Genomic DNA, 14,394 nt, shown 5'->3' with positions numbered 1-14,394 from the left:
CACCCCCCACTGGGGAAGTGCCCGCAACCAAGGTACATGCCCTTGACCGGAATCGAACCCGGGACCCTTGAGTCCGCAGGCCGACGCTCTATGCACTGAGCCAAACCGGTCAGGGCTTAAAATTTTTTTAAAAAATTAAAATAAGAAAAACAATTAATAGTCATTGAAAGAGGGAAAGTGGAGAACAAAGATGACTTTTTCATGATCCTTATTCTCGGGAAATCTAATGATTTGGTACAGAAATAGAAGAAAGAGTGTTAGAATTGTGCCTGGGTAGGACATTACTTTTATTTATTTATTTATTTTTATTTTTTTTTTAAATATATTTTATTGATTTTTTACAGAGAGGAAGGGAGAGGGATAGAGAGTTAGAAACATCGATGAGAGAGAAACATCAATCAGCTGCCTCCTGCACACTCCCCACTGGGGATGTGCCCGCAACCAAGGTACATGCCCTTGACCGGAATCGAACCCGGGACCCTTGAGTCCGAAGGCCGATGCTCTATCCACTGAGCCAAACCGGTTAGGGCAGAATTGGGCCTGGGTAGAGCATTACTTTTAAAAGATAGTCAACATAGCTGTTATTTTCATAATACGAATTATAGAAGGTAAGGCTTGAAAAAGCCTTGATTGGGAGGGATACAGAGGTGGTGGAGTAAGAAAGTACTGAAGAAAGCTCAGGCTGAAAAAAGATTGAGAAACAGTGGTCAGTGAAATTACAAATTAATTCTTCTCAATTTAAGTCTACACTGACTTAATTTCTCAGATATTGTTGAGTCACCTATCAGTATACTGAAGAACTAATAATATTGAATGTTTGCAAGGGAAGAAAGCAATGGGAAAGTTTAAGAGCAAAGGTCAATAAAGGGACATAGTATTTTAAGCTTTTGAGCCACATACATTTCTTTGGCATATTCTTCTTTATTTTCTTTTGTGGGCCTTTAAAAAAGTAAAAATTACTCGTATCTTGTGGGTTATTCACCAGGCTATACTAGTAAGTTTAGACTACATTGAGATGTCCCAGGGAATGTTCCTGTGAAAAGCCAGAGTGAAATAAGGGCCATTGATTTAAGGATGGAAAGACTCCAAATAGAAACTGGGGGTGATTTATGTCCCAATTAGCAACAGTATTGGCAATGAAGTATAAAATTCTTCTATTATTGATAATTCAATTTCAAAATTAATAAAGTAATAAAGAAAAAGTTGAGCATGACCGATCATAATAAAACTCACTAGTTATCTAACTACCGTTCTTTAAAGAAATCTCAAATAATAGTTTTTTCTGCTAATGACTTTTAAGAAATAAACTTACATTTCCAAGGTAGAAATTCTCTTATTACTTTTGTTAGACATGTAGTTCACCATTCTGAATGCTTACATACTGGTGCTCTACATCATTCCACATTAAGGTTTACAACTCAAAGAATTTAGATGACTTCTTTAAAAAAATGAGGATACTGATTAAATTAAAGTTCCAGCAATGAAATGCTTCAATTATGATTTGTTAAATTAATTGCTCCCATTTGTAATAAAAGTTCTAGAGGATATCACTGTGAATCATTATTTGCAAAGGTCTGACAATCTCAAAATCACCAAACCAAGAAAAGAAAACAGGACAGACATAACAGCTGGTAGAAGGCCTGAGTCCAAAGTCCTGGCACATTCACAACTAGCAATGAGTACTTCCTGCTTATTATAGGTTAGAACTGTTTTTAAAGGTATGAAATGACCTATTTCAATTAACATATTCTTATCCAAATCAACAAACTTTTTTCTGTATAATTGTCACAAGTTCCACTCCTTGAAAAGGAACTTGTTTTCCATGTACTTACTAGTTTATAAAACAAAAGAATCCAGCTTAAATAACTATACATCATAAATTCTGATTTTATAAAGAATGCCTTATATTAATACTAGAGGCCCAGTGCACAAAATTCGTGCACTCGGGTGGTGGTGGGGAGTCCCTCAGAACAGCCTGCTCCCTCTCACAGTCCAGGAGCCCTCAGGGGATGTCCCACTGATGGCAGTTGGACATCAGCGCTGCTGCTGCGGAGGCAGGAGAGGCTCCCACCTCCCACCACCACCGCTGCACTCGCCAGCTGTGAGCCTGGCTCAGAGCTTCTGGCTGAGCAGTGCTCCCCCTGTGGGAGTGCACTGACCACCAGGGGACAGCTCCTGCATTGAGCGTCTGCCCCCTGGTGGTCAGTGCGTGTCACAGCGACCAGTCATTCTGTCGTTTGGTTGATTTGCATATTAGCCTTTTATTATATAGGATCAGCATTAATGTTTTACCTGACTCATGTGGAATGGAAAACAGAAAAGTATGAGGTCCAGCGTGCTTCTCTGTACAAGTACACTTGAGTCCTGCACCGAGGTACTTACTGCTTCTACCTAAAATGAGAGAGCATTTAGTATCTATTATTTATTGTTACACTGGGAAATGTTTAACATGAAAATGTAACAACTCTTCATTTTCTCCCATAAATAAAAATATGATTCTGAGCATCTTATCAATAATTAAATATATTTACATCACTTTGAATAGGTAAATACGTATATTATGATGGCTTAAAAATGAAGAAGCACAAGAGTATAAAGCAAAAAGGTTCTCTCCCATCTCCATCTTCCAACCATTCATCCAATTTCCTTTTTGCAAGCAACCAGTATTACTAGTGAATATTTTCTGCAAGTATAAGTAAACAAAAATACACAGGCATATATCCAAAACCCTGCCATTTTCATTTTAAAATATATTTTGGAGATCGTTCGTTATCAGTACATAAAGTACTCTATTATTCTTTATGGCCATGGAAGTACTTTATTTCATATATAAACTCTCTTTATTTAACTAGGTTCCTAAGATAGACATTTATACTGTTTGCAGACATTTATTATTGTAAATAATGCTGCAATATACTTACGTAATATACAAATACATCCCTCAAAGTAGTGTTGCCAGGTCTTAGGGTAAACACAATTGCAACTTAATCAGTGTGATGCTTTCTTTTAAGGTTACATATATTTATATTCCCACCAGCTATGTCTGACAGTTTCTGTTTTTCCATGTTTACCCATGCATTTTTATTTTTGTCATTCTGATATATGAAAACTGATATCTTGGTGTATTTAAATTTTTATTTCTCTTATAAGTAATGTTGAGCACCTTTTCATGTTTAAATTATTTTTATTTCTTAGGTACATTATCTGTTCAAATGCATTCTTCCACTATATTTATTGATAGTACCTCTTTCAATATTAGAGAGTTTAGTTCTTTCACTATGACTTGTTGCAAATGGTTTTCCAATTATGGCATTTGTCTTTCAAAAAAATTTATAAAATGACTTGTTTAAAACTTTCATTAAATAATTAAAAGGAGCCCAGCTGGCGTGGCTCAGTGGTTGAGCATTGACCTGGAAACCAGAAGGTCCTGGGTTCGATTTCCAGTCAGGGTACATGCCCGGGTTGCGGGCTTGATCCCCAATGTGGGATGTGCAGGAGGCAGCCAATCAATGATTCTCTCCCATCATGGATGTTTCTATCTCTCTCTCCCTCTCTGAAATCAATAAAAAAATTTTTTTAATAATTAAAAGGAAATGCAAAAACCAATACATTTAAAGATCTACATAAAAATGGTGTAGCCATTTTGGAAAATAATATGCCAGTTTCTTGTAAACTTAAATATACATTACAAGATAATGTAGGAGTAAATACTTGTGACCTTGGATTAGACACAATTTCTTAGATATTATATAACACCGAAAGCACAAATGACAAGAGAAAAAACATAAATTGGACTTGATCAAAATTAAAACTTTTGTGCTTCAAAGGACACAATTAAAAACTGAAATCCTGGCCGGTTTGGCTCAGTTGGTTGAAGCGTTGTCCCATACCCCATTCAATTCCTAATCAGGACACATATCCAGGCTGCAGGTTTGATCCCCGGTGGGATGCATACAGGAGGCAACAGATCCAAGTTTCTCTCTTACATTAATGTTTCTTTCTTTCTCTCTCTCTCCTCTCCCTCTCTCTCTCTCAAATCAATTTTAAAAGAAAACATATCCTCAAGTGAGGATTAAAAAAAAAAAGGAAGCTGACAAGATAATCCACAGAATGGGGAAAATATTTTCAAGTCATACACACATAAGGGTTTAATATTCAAAATAAATAAAGAACTCTCACAACTCAACAAGAAAAAGAGAAATAACCCAATTTAAATAATGAGCAAGCACTTTGAATAGACACTTCTCCAAAGAAGATATAAAAATGGTCCAAAACTACAAGAAAATACACTCAATATTATTAGTCATTAGAGAAATGCAAATCAAAACTACTTCACATCCACTAGGATGAGTATAATAAAAAGACAGACAATAACATGTGTTCACAAGAATGTGCAGAAGTAGGACCCCTCATATATTGCTGGTGGAAATGTAAATTGGTACAGTCACTATGGAAAACAGCTTTCCAGTTCCTCAAAAAGTTAATCATAGAGTTACCATATGACCCAGCAATTCCACTTCTAAGTATATACTCAAAAGAAAACATGCTTACAGAAACACTTATTCATGAATGTTCATAAAGCATCATTCTTAACAGCGAAAAAGTAGACAAGACCCAGAAGTCCCTCAACTGATGAATGGGAAAACAAAATGTGATACAGATATCCATATAATGGAATATTATTCAGCCATAAAAAGGAGTGAAGTACTGACACATGCTTCAAATCTTGAAAATATTATGGTAAGTGAAAAAAGCCATTCATAAAAGATTACATATTATATAAATCCATTTATATAAAATGTCCAGAACAGGAAATTTACAGAAACAGAAAATAGATAAGTGGTTCCTAGGGGCAGGAATAAAGGAGTATGGTGAGTGGGAATGGGGTAATGAAAATGTTCTGATATTGGATAGTGATGACAGTTGCACAGATTTATGAATATACTAAAAACCAATAAACTGTACAACTTAAAAGGGTATGTGAATTATATATATCAATAAAGCTGTATTTAAAAAAAGTTAAAAATACATTTACCATATAAACCAAATATTCTATTCCTAGGTATTTTCCCAAGAAATAAGAACATATGTCTACACAAGGAATTCCATGCACATGTTTACAGTACCTTTCCATAATTACCCCAAACTGGAAACAATTTCATCATCCATTAATCAGTGAATAAGTAAACAAACTGTGGTACATTCATACCATACTACACAGCATGATAAAGGAACAAATTACTCATATATGCAAAAACATAAATGAATCTCAAATCTGTTATGTCAAGTGAAGGAAACAAGAATTGCTATGCTCTACCCGCCTGGCTCACTGGTAGAGTGTCGACCTATGAACCAGAAGGTTATGTTTTGATTTCGGTCAGGGAACCTGCCCAGGTTGCAGGCTCAATTCCCAGTAGGGAACTTGCAGGATGCAGCCAATCAATGATTCTCTCTCATCATTGATGTTTTTTATCTCTCTGTCCCTCTCCCCTCGTCTCTGAAATCAATAAAAATATATTTTTAAAAAAAGAATTAATGGCTAATACAGTATTATTCTATTTACATAACATTCTGGGGAAAGCACAACTATGGAAACAGAAAACAGACCAGTGTTTGCAAAAGCCTAGGAGTGTAGGGGAAGGGGAGTGACCACAAAGGGGCACAAAAGAACATTTTATGGTGATATAAATAAATATCCTATATTTTGATTGTAGCATTGGTCTCATGACTGTGTGTCTATCAAAATTCATAAAACTGTACATGCTCGACAAGTTAATTTCAGTGTATGTTAATTATACTTTAATAAATATAACTGAAAATCTGCACAAAAATCTCAATCATATCATAATCATGTGGAAGTAAAGTACAGGATGATTAATTAAAATTTGTTGTTGTTTTTTTAATTTTCCAAAGGACCCTTGAGGCTTTCTTTGTTTTTTAATCCTTGAGTATTTTAAGAGTACAACCTTCCAGAGATAAATGGTTTCCTTCTATTCTTAATCTTCAAATTAAAAAAGTATAAAAAATCAGTGTGATTTTTTTCCACTATCTGATTTTAGTACTACATCCTCTGACACAAATCCCACACAGAATATAGCTATCATTTTGTCTAAAACATGTCTTTCCTATAAAGAAAACTATGATCAAAGAGAAGGTTCATTTCAGAATAACATAATAAATGTGGCTATGTTAACAGTGGTCTGATAAGAAAGCAAGATGATATAAAGACTACTTATTTGCTTGAATAACAGATAATAAAAATAACATATAAATAACAATTTCCTTTTCATGAAAAAAAATTCTGAAGATTTTAAAAACAATAATTACTGATTATTTTTGTCTTAAGTTTCCTTGATGAAAAAGGTAAGCTCCATGAAAATAGGAACTTTGTGGCATGACTTTCAATAACTGTCTGAAATAGTGTACTGATTCTAAAGAAGTATTTGTTCAAGGAGCAACCATATATGGACCTACCATTAACTCAATATCACTGCCAATTATATAAAGTTGATCTTCCATGGAAAGCTTCCTGTTCAAATGGGCGAGAACATACGTGATTCCAGGTAAACGCACAGCAGGACTGGTGAGAAGACTACCCCAGAGGGCACTATAGAATGCTGATTGGTCCACTGCAGCAGCAACCTTTTCCAACAATGTGTTTGTTCTGAGGACAAAATAAGATAGTTTAAGAAGGGAATGATTTATTGTCAGATAATAAATTGTTATTCTCTTCCAGCAAGTATGAAAGTATCCATGTTATAGTCATATGCTCCACTCCAGAGACAAGTGTGGTAGCCTGGAAGAAGCATGTACTTTAGAAATCAGAGGACTGGATTTAAGTCCCGTCCTCCACCATTTACTAGCTGTGTAATTTGGGAAATCACTTAATACATCTTCAGTTCAGTTTCTTCATCTATAAAACTAAGATAACAAAAACAATATCACAAGTCCTATCTATTTCAGCGGGTTGTTAAACACCATACACTTTTAGTTAGTAGTACTCTTATAGCAAAACATATTTTCTGTTAATTTTCAATAAAATCTTAAAAGGGCATTTCCAAATATTTCCTTCTCTTTAAAATCACACTATGTAATTCACAACAACTTTGATGAATTAGACCTATAACAAAATCATTACTGCTCTATTAAGGATTACATTTAAAAATTACTCCTGCCGAATTGCTTGGCTCTGTGGTTGAGCATCGACCTATCAACCCAGAAGGTCAGGGTTCGATTCCAGTCAGGGCACATGCCCGGGTTGTGGGCTCGATCCCCAATGTGGGGCATGCAGGAGGCAGCCGATCAATGATTCTCTCTCATCACTGATGTTTCTATCTCCCTCTCCCTTCCTCTCTGAAGTCAATAAAAAATATATTTTAAAAAATTACTCTTGATTTCTTGTGAACATAAAATGAACAATCCACAAATCTAGATGATATTACAGCATAGCCAGAATCAAGACTATCTGATGAGTTTTATTGTTTACTTGCTATAATACTAACCTATAATCCCTTCTGACCTCAATTTATCTATGCATTGAAAGAAGAAAGTATTTACAAATCCTTTCATAGGACATGTGTGGAATAAGTGGCTAATGATAATGCTATGTTCTGAATGTTTCTGGCCCCTCAAAATTCACATGTTAAACTTTAATCCCCAAAGGTGATGTTATTAGGAGGTGAAAGCTTTTGGGAGATGCTTAAGTCATGAAGGCCCTCCTGAATGAGATTGGTTTTCTTATGAAAGAAACCCACAGAACTGAGCTACTAACCAGAAAGAGTGCTCTCCCTAGAACAGGGGTGGGCAACCCCTGGCACGCGTGCCAAACATGGCATGCCAGTAACTTTTGCTGGCACACGAAACCCTCTCTTATAATCTTCTATTTACAATTGTGAATCTTTGTTCTCAGTGATGAATTTTGTTAAGTCTCGTAATAGGAGTAGCCTGACGGATGATAGTAGCAGCTCGTGCATATCTCTGAAGGTCACGAAATATAAACCTGATGTAAAATCTCTGTCATCAGTGATGCAGCAGCAAAAGTCCCACTGATAATATCAAACAGAGTCATAAAGTTTTCTGTCAGGCTATCAGTGTACATGTATACATTAAAAATAAATGTATTTTTCATCATCATATACAGTGTTTTTGTCGCTTGGATGAATTTTATTATTTCTTCAAGGTTCTTCACATACGTACACCTTAAGAGATATCAAGTAGGCATAATATGTTCTCAAAAAATTAGGGTTGGCATGCAGAAGAATTTTGAGTCAGAGATTTTGCTGGTTTTGGCACGCACTCACAAAAAGGTTGCCCACTCCTGCCGTAGAACAAGACCATGATGGCAAATTGAACTTAGATTTCCAACCACCAGGACTGTGAGAAATAAATTTCTGTAGTTTATTATTACCCAGTCTGGGGTACATTGTTATAGCAGCACAAATGGACTATGACACACAAGATAAATCATAGGGATACCACATTAATAAAGATCACTATTCATTTCTATGTTAAAATTTTTAATTGTAACTAATAGAGTTATAAAGTGATATTGATTCTATACTTCCCTTAGGAAAATTAATGCAATAATTTAAAACAAAACTGATTTATAAAATAAATAAAATAGTCTCATGTTATATTTCTAAAATTGTAAGTAAATAAGTGAAAAAGTTAAGAAAAGAAAATAAGCTTTGGGGACAAAATTAATTTTTCTCAAAGTAGCCTATAAATATTATCCAATATTTTCAGGATTAGATTCTTACTGTATTATGGGAGCTGATGAAATACAATAAAATGAAGTAGTAGGTAACTATACTAGAATAAATTATTTAAATTAAAAAATTAAGTCTAGTTATAAAATAAGTCTGGAATTTTCTATTTTTGCCATCTCAACTCATAAGTCCCCTTTTTGGTAAGAATAATAAGATATTAAAGATACTTAATGCCATCATGCATTGTCTACAACTATTAACTTCCCTAGAAATGATAATAGGCTCCAAAAGAAATAAAATCCTTTTTTATAAATTTTTAATGTTTTTATTGATTTCAGAGAGAGAAAGGGAAAGAGAGATAGAAACATCAATGATGAGACAGAATCATTATTGATCAGCTGCCTCCTGCATGCCCCTTACTGGGGACTAAGCCAGCAACCCAGGCATATGCCCTGACCAAGAATGGAATCATGATCTCCAGGTTCATGGGTCGATGCTCAATCAATGACCAACACTGGCTGGGCAGATCAAATAATTTTAAAGTTAAAATATCAACAGTGTTATGTCAACAGCTAGTAAAACAGCACTGCACTTGGAGCTAGGATATTTTCCAGCACTAACAATTTAAAAACTGTTGGCATTGGCCCAATTTCCCATTTTAAAAATTAATCTAAACGTCCTACCTACTGTATTTTTATTTTAAATTGTGGGTCACAATTTTTTGAGTGACTTATATATGCTAGGCTGTAGACTAAATGATTTCATTATTACAATAACACATTGAAATAAGTATTCTGCTTGTTTTATAGATGAGGAAATTGAAAAAAGTTCAGAAATGTTTTAAAAAGCTTTCCTGAGCTCACACAGTATCTGTGGAGCCAGGATTTGAACCTAATTCATTTATCTCCCAAGTGTGTGCTCTTATCACCTAGCTTTATTTTCAGTGTGATACACATACCAGATAATTACAATAATTGTTTTGCTACAGAAACTCCAGGTGGTATACCGAAGGATCTAGAAGAGTTAATTTTTGTGATGTTAAAACATTACTGATTTAAGGATGCTTGCTGACAAATCTATGACTTCGATTACTTAGCTGCATACCATCTTACCTCTCATAGTACTCTGATCCTTCTTCTAAGCCAGGAAGAATACCAGTTAGCAATCCTTGTAGACCAGGCTTCAGTGTTTTACCCAAAGGCAGGTAATATATCTCATACAAACTTAGCAATGTTGGTTTCACAGACATGGCAGCATTTGCAAGAAGAGGAAATAATCCAGAACTGTTTAAAAATATAAAACCATTAGCAACTATATGCCAACAAACTAGACACACTAGAAGAAATGGAAAAATTCTTAGAAACATACAAAGTATTAAGACTGATTCAGGAAGAAATACAAAGTCTGAATAGACCAATTACTAGTAAGGAGATTGAGTCAGTAATAAAAAACAAACAAACTCCCAACAAAGAAAAGCCCAGGACCAAATGACTTCACTGGTGAATCTTAGCAAGCATTTAAAGAATCATTAATGACAATCCTTCCAAAAAATATCAAAGAAGAGAGAACACTCCCAAACTCATTTTCTGAGGCCAAACCAAAGCCAGAAAAGGACACTGGCAGAGAAGAAAACTATGGACAAATACCCTGATGAATATGGTGCAAAAATGCTCAATAAAATACTAGCAAACTGAGTTCACCAGCACATTAAAGGGATTATTCACCATGATCAAGGGGGATCTATATCTCGGATGCAAGGATAGTTCAACATATGCCAAAACAAACAAACAAACAAACAAAAAACAACCAATGCAATACATCACATTAATAAAATTAAAGAAAAACATCATATATTCTTCTCAATAAACACAGAAAAAACATTTGACAAAATTCAACATCCATTCATTATAATATTTATAGTATCAAAGAACTGAATTACTTAACAAAAAACATTTCTTTAGATCAGCGGTTCTCAACCTGTGGGTCGCGACCCCTTTGGGGGTCAAACGACCCTTTCACTGGGGTCGCCTAAGACCATCGGAAAACACATATATAATTATATATTGTTTTTGTGATGAATCACTATGCTTTAATTATGTTCAATTTGTAACAATGAAAATACATCCTGCATATCAGATATTTACTGTTATTCATAACAGTAGCAAAATTACAGTTATGAAGTAGCAATGAAAATAATTTTATGGTTGGGGGTCACCACAACATGAGGAACTGTATTAAAGGGTCGCAGCATTAGACAGGTTGAGAACCACTGCTTTAGATTATTCATTCAGGATCTATTACCTGTCACATAGTTTTTAAGGTGTTGAGGCTATAACAATTCATAAATTATATGAAGAAATTCCTGCCCTAGCTGGTTTTGCTCAGTAGATAAAGCATCAGTCTGCGGACTGAACAGTCCCAGGTTTGATTCTAGTCAAGGGCATATGCCTGGGTTGGGGGCTTGATCCCCAGTAGGGGGCGTGCAGGAGGCAGCTGATCAATGATTCGCTCTCATCATTGATGTTTCTATCTCTCCCTCTCCCTTCCTCTCTGAAATCAATAAAAATATTTTTTAAAAAGTTCCTGCCCCAGATGAACCAAAGGACTTGTATGCATGCATATAGGCATAACCAATGGACATAAAACACTGGGGGGTAGGGGAGGCCAGGGGAATGTCAAAGGGGGGAAAAAGAAGGAGACATATGTAATACTCTTTGTAATACTTTAAGCAATAAAAAAAGTAAAAAATAAAATAATAATTTAAAAAATGCCCGCCCCATAACCCTCATAAAACTTATTTTCAAGGAACTAAGGTAGAATATATACAGTAACCCAACAATATATATCTCAGATGGTGATAAATGTCACAGAGATAAAAAAAAAAAAAGGCAGAGGAGAAAAAGTAGGGGCAAATATTGCAATTTTAAACACAGTGTTCAGAGAAGACTTATCTGAGCAGAAATTAAAGAAAGAGAAAACATATTCATGGTAAAGTGAACCAACAAAGCTAAAAGTTTATTTTTCAAAAAACTAATAAAACTGGTAAACTCATAAGACTGATCAAAGTGAAAAAAAAAGGAGATTGAAGTCACTAATGCCAAGAGTGAAAGAGACACCACTATAGATCATATATATTGCAAAGATCACAATCCTATATAACAAAAGGCTAATATGCAAATCGACCTAACAGCAGAATGACTGGTCACTATGACGTGCACTGATCACCAGGGGACAAACGCTCAACACAGGAGCTGCCCCCTGGTGGTCAGTGCATTCCCACAGGGGGAGCACTGCTCAGCCAGAAGGGTGGCCTCCGTGGCAGCGCTAAGGATCCCCTGAGGGCTTCCAGACTGCGAGAGGGAGCAGGCTGAGCTGAGGGCCCCCTCCCCCCCAGTGCATGAATGACATGCACCTGGCCTCTAGTAGTATATAATGAACAACTTCAGGGAGACAGATCTGAACATTTAGATAAAATGGGCAAATTTCTAGAAAAAAAAATGATGTAAGTAAAAACTTTAAATAGTTCTATACCTACTAAAGAAATTAAATCTTTAACTATAAACTCTCCTACAAAGATAAAGTCCAAATGGCTTCAATGAGGAAATCATCCAAATATTTAAGGAAAAACTGTATCTTATAAAACTTCCAGAAAACGGAAAAAAATTTCCAACTTAACATCAAACCAGATAAAAATGTTAAACCAGTCACTCTTTAATGAACATAGATTCAAGACAACTAAAAAAAAAAAAAGCAAAATAAATCTAGTGACATAAAGATTACAAATCATAAGCAAACTACACATATTCCAGAAATGAGAGGTGTATTAGAACTTTAAAAATATTGAACACTTTCTACCTAAGATGGAGAACATGAGAATAATGTTCATCATTACCACTTCTCTTTAACACTGTACTAGAGTTCCCAGTCAGTTCAGTAAGACAAGCAAATATCTTAAAAATGGACTATAAGTAATAAAACTCATTATTATAATATGACTATATATACTGAAAACCCCAAAGAGTCTAAAAACTATTAGAAAAAATAGGTGTATTTCGCAAAGTTGCTGGATATAAAGTCAATATAGAAAAATCATTGTATTTCTAAATTTTAGCAATAATATCCAAGGCAAAGATTCCTTAAACAAACAAACTGACTACATATAAAAGAAAAGGTTGATACACTAGATTTCATTAAAATTAAGAACCTTCTTCAAAAAAGAGCATTAAGAAATTTTGATTCTTCAAAGATGTCATTTAGAGAGTGAAAAGACAAGCCACAGACTTGGAGGATAAATACATAAATATAGATATCTACAATAATAAAAGCGTAATATGCTTTAGACCGGACAGCCGAACGACCTTCCGGATGTCAATCCGGATGTCCTTCCGGATGAAGCTGCAGCGGCGGGGGCCAAGGCAGAGGCAGTTAGGGGTGATCAGGCAGGCAGGCAGAGGGGTTAGGGGTGATCAGGTAGATAGGCAAGTGGTTAGGGATGATCAGGCAGGCAGGCAGGCGAGCAATTAGGAACGAACAGGCAGGCAGAGTGGTTAGGGGCAGGCAGGCAGGTGAGTGGTTAGGGGCATTAGTTAGCCAGGCAGAGTAGTTAGGGGCGATCACAAAGGCAGGAGAGCAGTTAGGGGCGATCAGGCAGGCAGGCAGAGGGTTAGGGGCGATGAGGTAGACAGGCAGAGTGGTTAGGGGCAATGAGGCAGGCAGGAAAGTGGTTAGTGGCGATGAGGCAGGCAGAGTGGTTAGGGGTGATCAGGCAGGCAGGCAGGAAGGTGAGTGGTTAGCAGCCAGCAGTCCCGGATTGCAAGAGGGATGTCCGACTGCCAGTTTTCCTGTGGGATCAGGCCTAAACCGGCAGTCGGACATCCCCCGTGTGGTCCCAGATTTCGAGAGGATGCAGGCTGGACTGAAGGACCCCTGGCCCTGGTTGCGGAAAGGGCAAAAGGCAACCATCTCTATGTCTCTTTCACATTAATGTTTCTCTCTCCCTTCTACTCTCCCTCTCTGAAGATCAATGGAAAATATCCTTGGGTGAGCATGAAAAAAAAATCAGTAGTGTTTCTATACACTAAAACTGAATTGTATGAAAAATAAACAACCCCATATACAATAGAATAAAAAACTAAGACATTAATGAAAAAAACTGAAGCCACAAATAAGCAGAAAGATATCCCATGTCCATAAATTAGAAGATTATTATTAAAATATCCATAGTACCAAAAGATTCAATGAAATTCCTATCAAGATTTCAAAGGCATTTTTTACAGAAAAACTTTAAAAAATCCTAAAATTCATTTGGAACCACATAAGACCCTGAATAGTCAAAGAAATCCTGAGACAGAAGAACAAAGCTGGAGGCATCACACTTTCTAATTTCTAATATTACAAAGCTATAGTAATCAAAACAGTATCATCTACACTAATAAAAGAGAAACATGGTAATTGGCGTACGACCGCTACCCTTCCCATTGGCTAATCAGCATATCCTTATGCAAATTAACTGTCAGCCAAGATGGCGGCCAGCAGCCAGGCAGCTGGAAGCGAACATGAGGCTTCCTTGCTTCAGTGACTGCAGACTCCAACGTTGCCGGCCTCTGAGTTGCAACTCTAAGCAACAATGTACTATGTTGCAAATAAGAAGCTAAACAAAACCCTAGAAACCAGCTTTCAGCCTGCC

General features: G+C 36.0%; 1 protein-coding gene across 6 annotated transcripts in view; it reads right to left on the bottom strand.

The window, feature by feature from the left end:
- The window catches only part of DOPEY1 (dopey family member 1), an 86,949-nt gene that overhangs the window by 65,902 nt on the left and 6,653 nt on the right, over positions 1-14,394 (bottom strand). For all 6 annotated transcript variants that reach the window (XM_005869935.2, XM_005869937.2, XM_014542652.1 and 3 more), the window contains exons 4-6: positions 9,821-9,991; positions 6,475-6,664; positions 2,293-2,391 (exon numbers count right to left, since the gene is read on the bottom strand). In XM_005869935.2, the coding sequence (XP_005869997.1) occupies positions 2,293-2,391; positions 6,475-6,664; positions 9,821-9,991 (460 nt within the window). The remainder of the gene's footprint in view (positions 1-2,292; positions 2,392-6,474; positions 6,665-9,820; positions 9,992-14,394) is intronic.

This window comes from Myotis brandtii, unplaced genomic scaffold (assembly GCF_000412655.1).
Source record: "Myotis brandtii unplaced genomic scaffold, ASM41265v1 scaffold31, whole genome shotgun sequence".
NCBI lineage: Eukaryota > Metazoa > Chordata > Mammalia > Chiroptera > Vespertilionidae > Myotis > Myotis brandtii.
The sequence above is the reverse complement of the archived record's forward strand: the minus strand, read 5'-3'. Positions and strand labels throughout refer to the sequence as shown.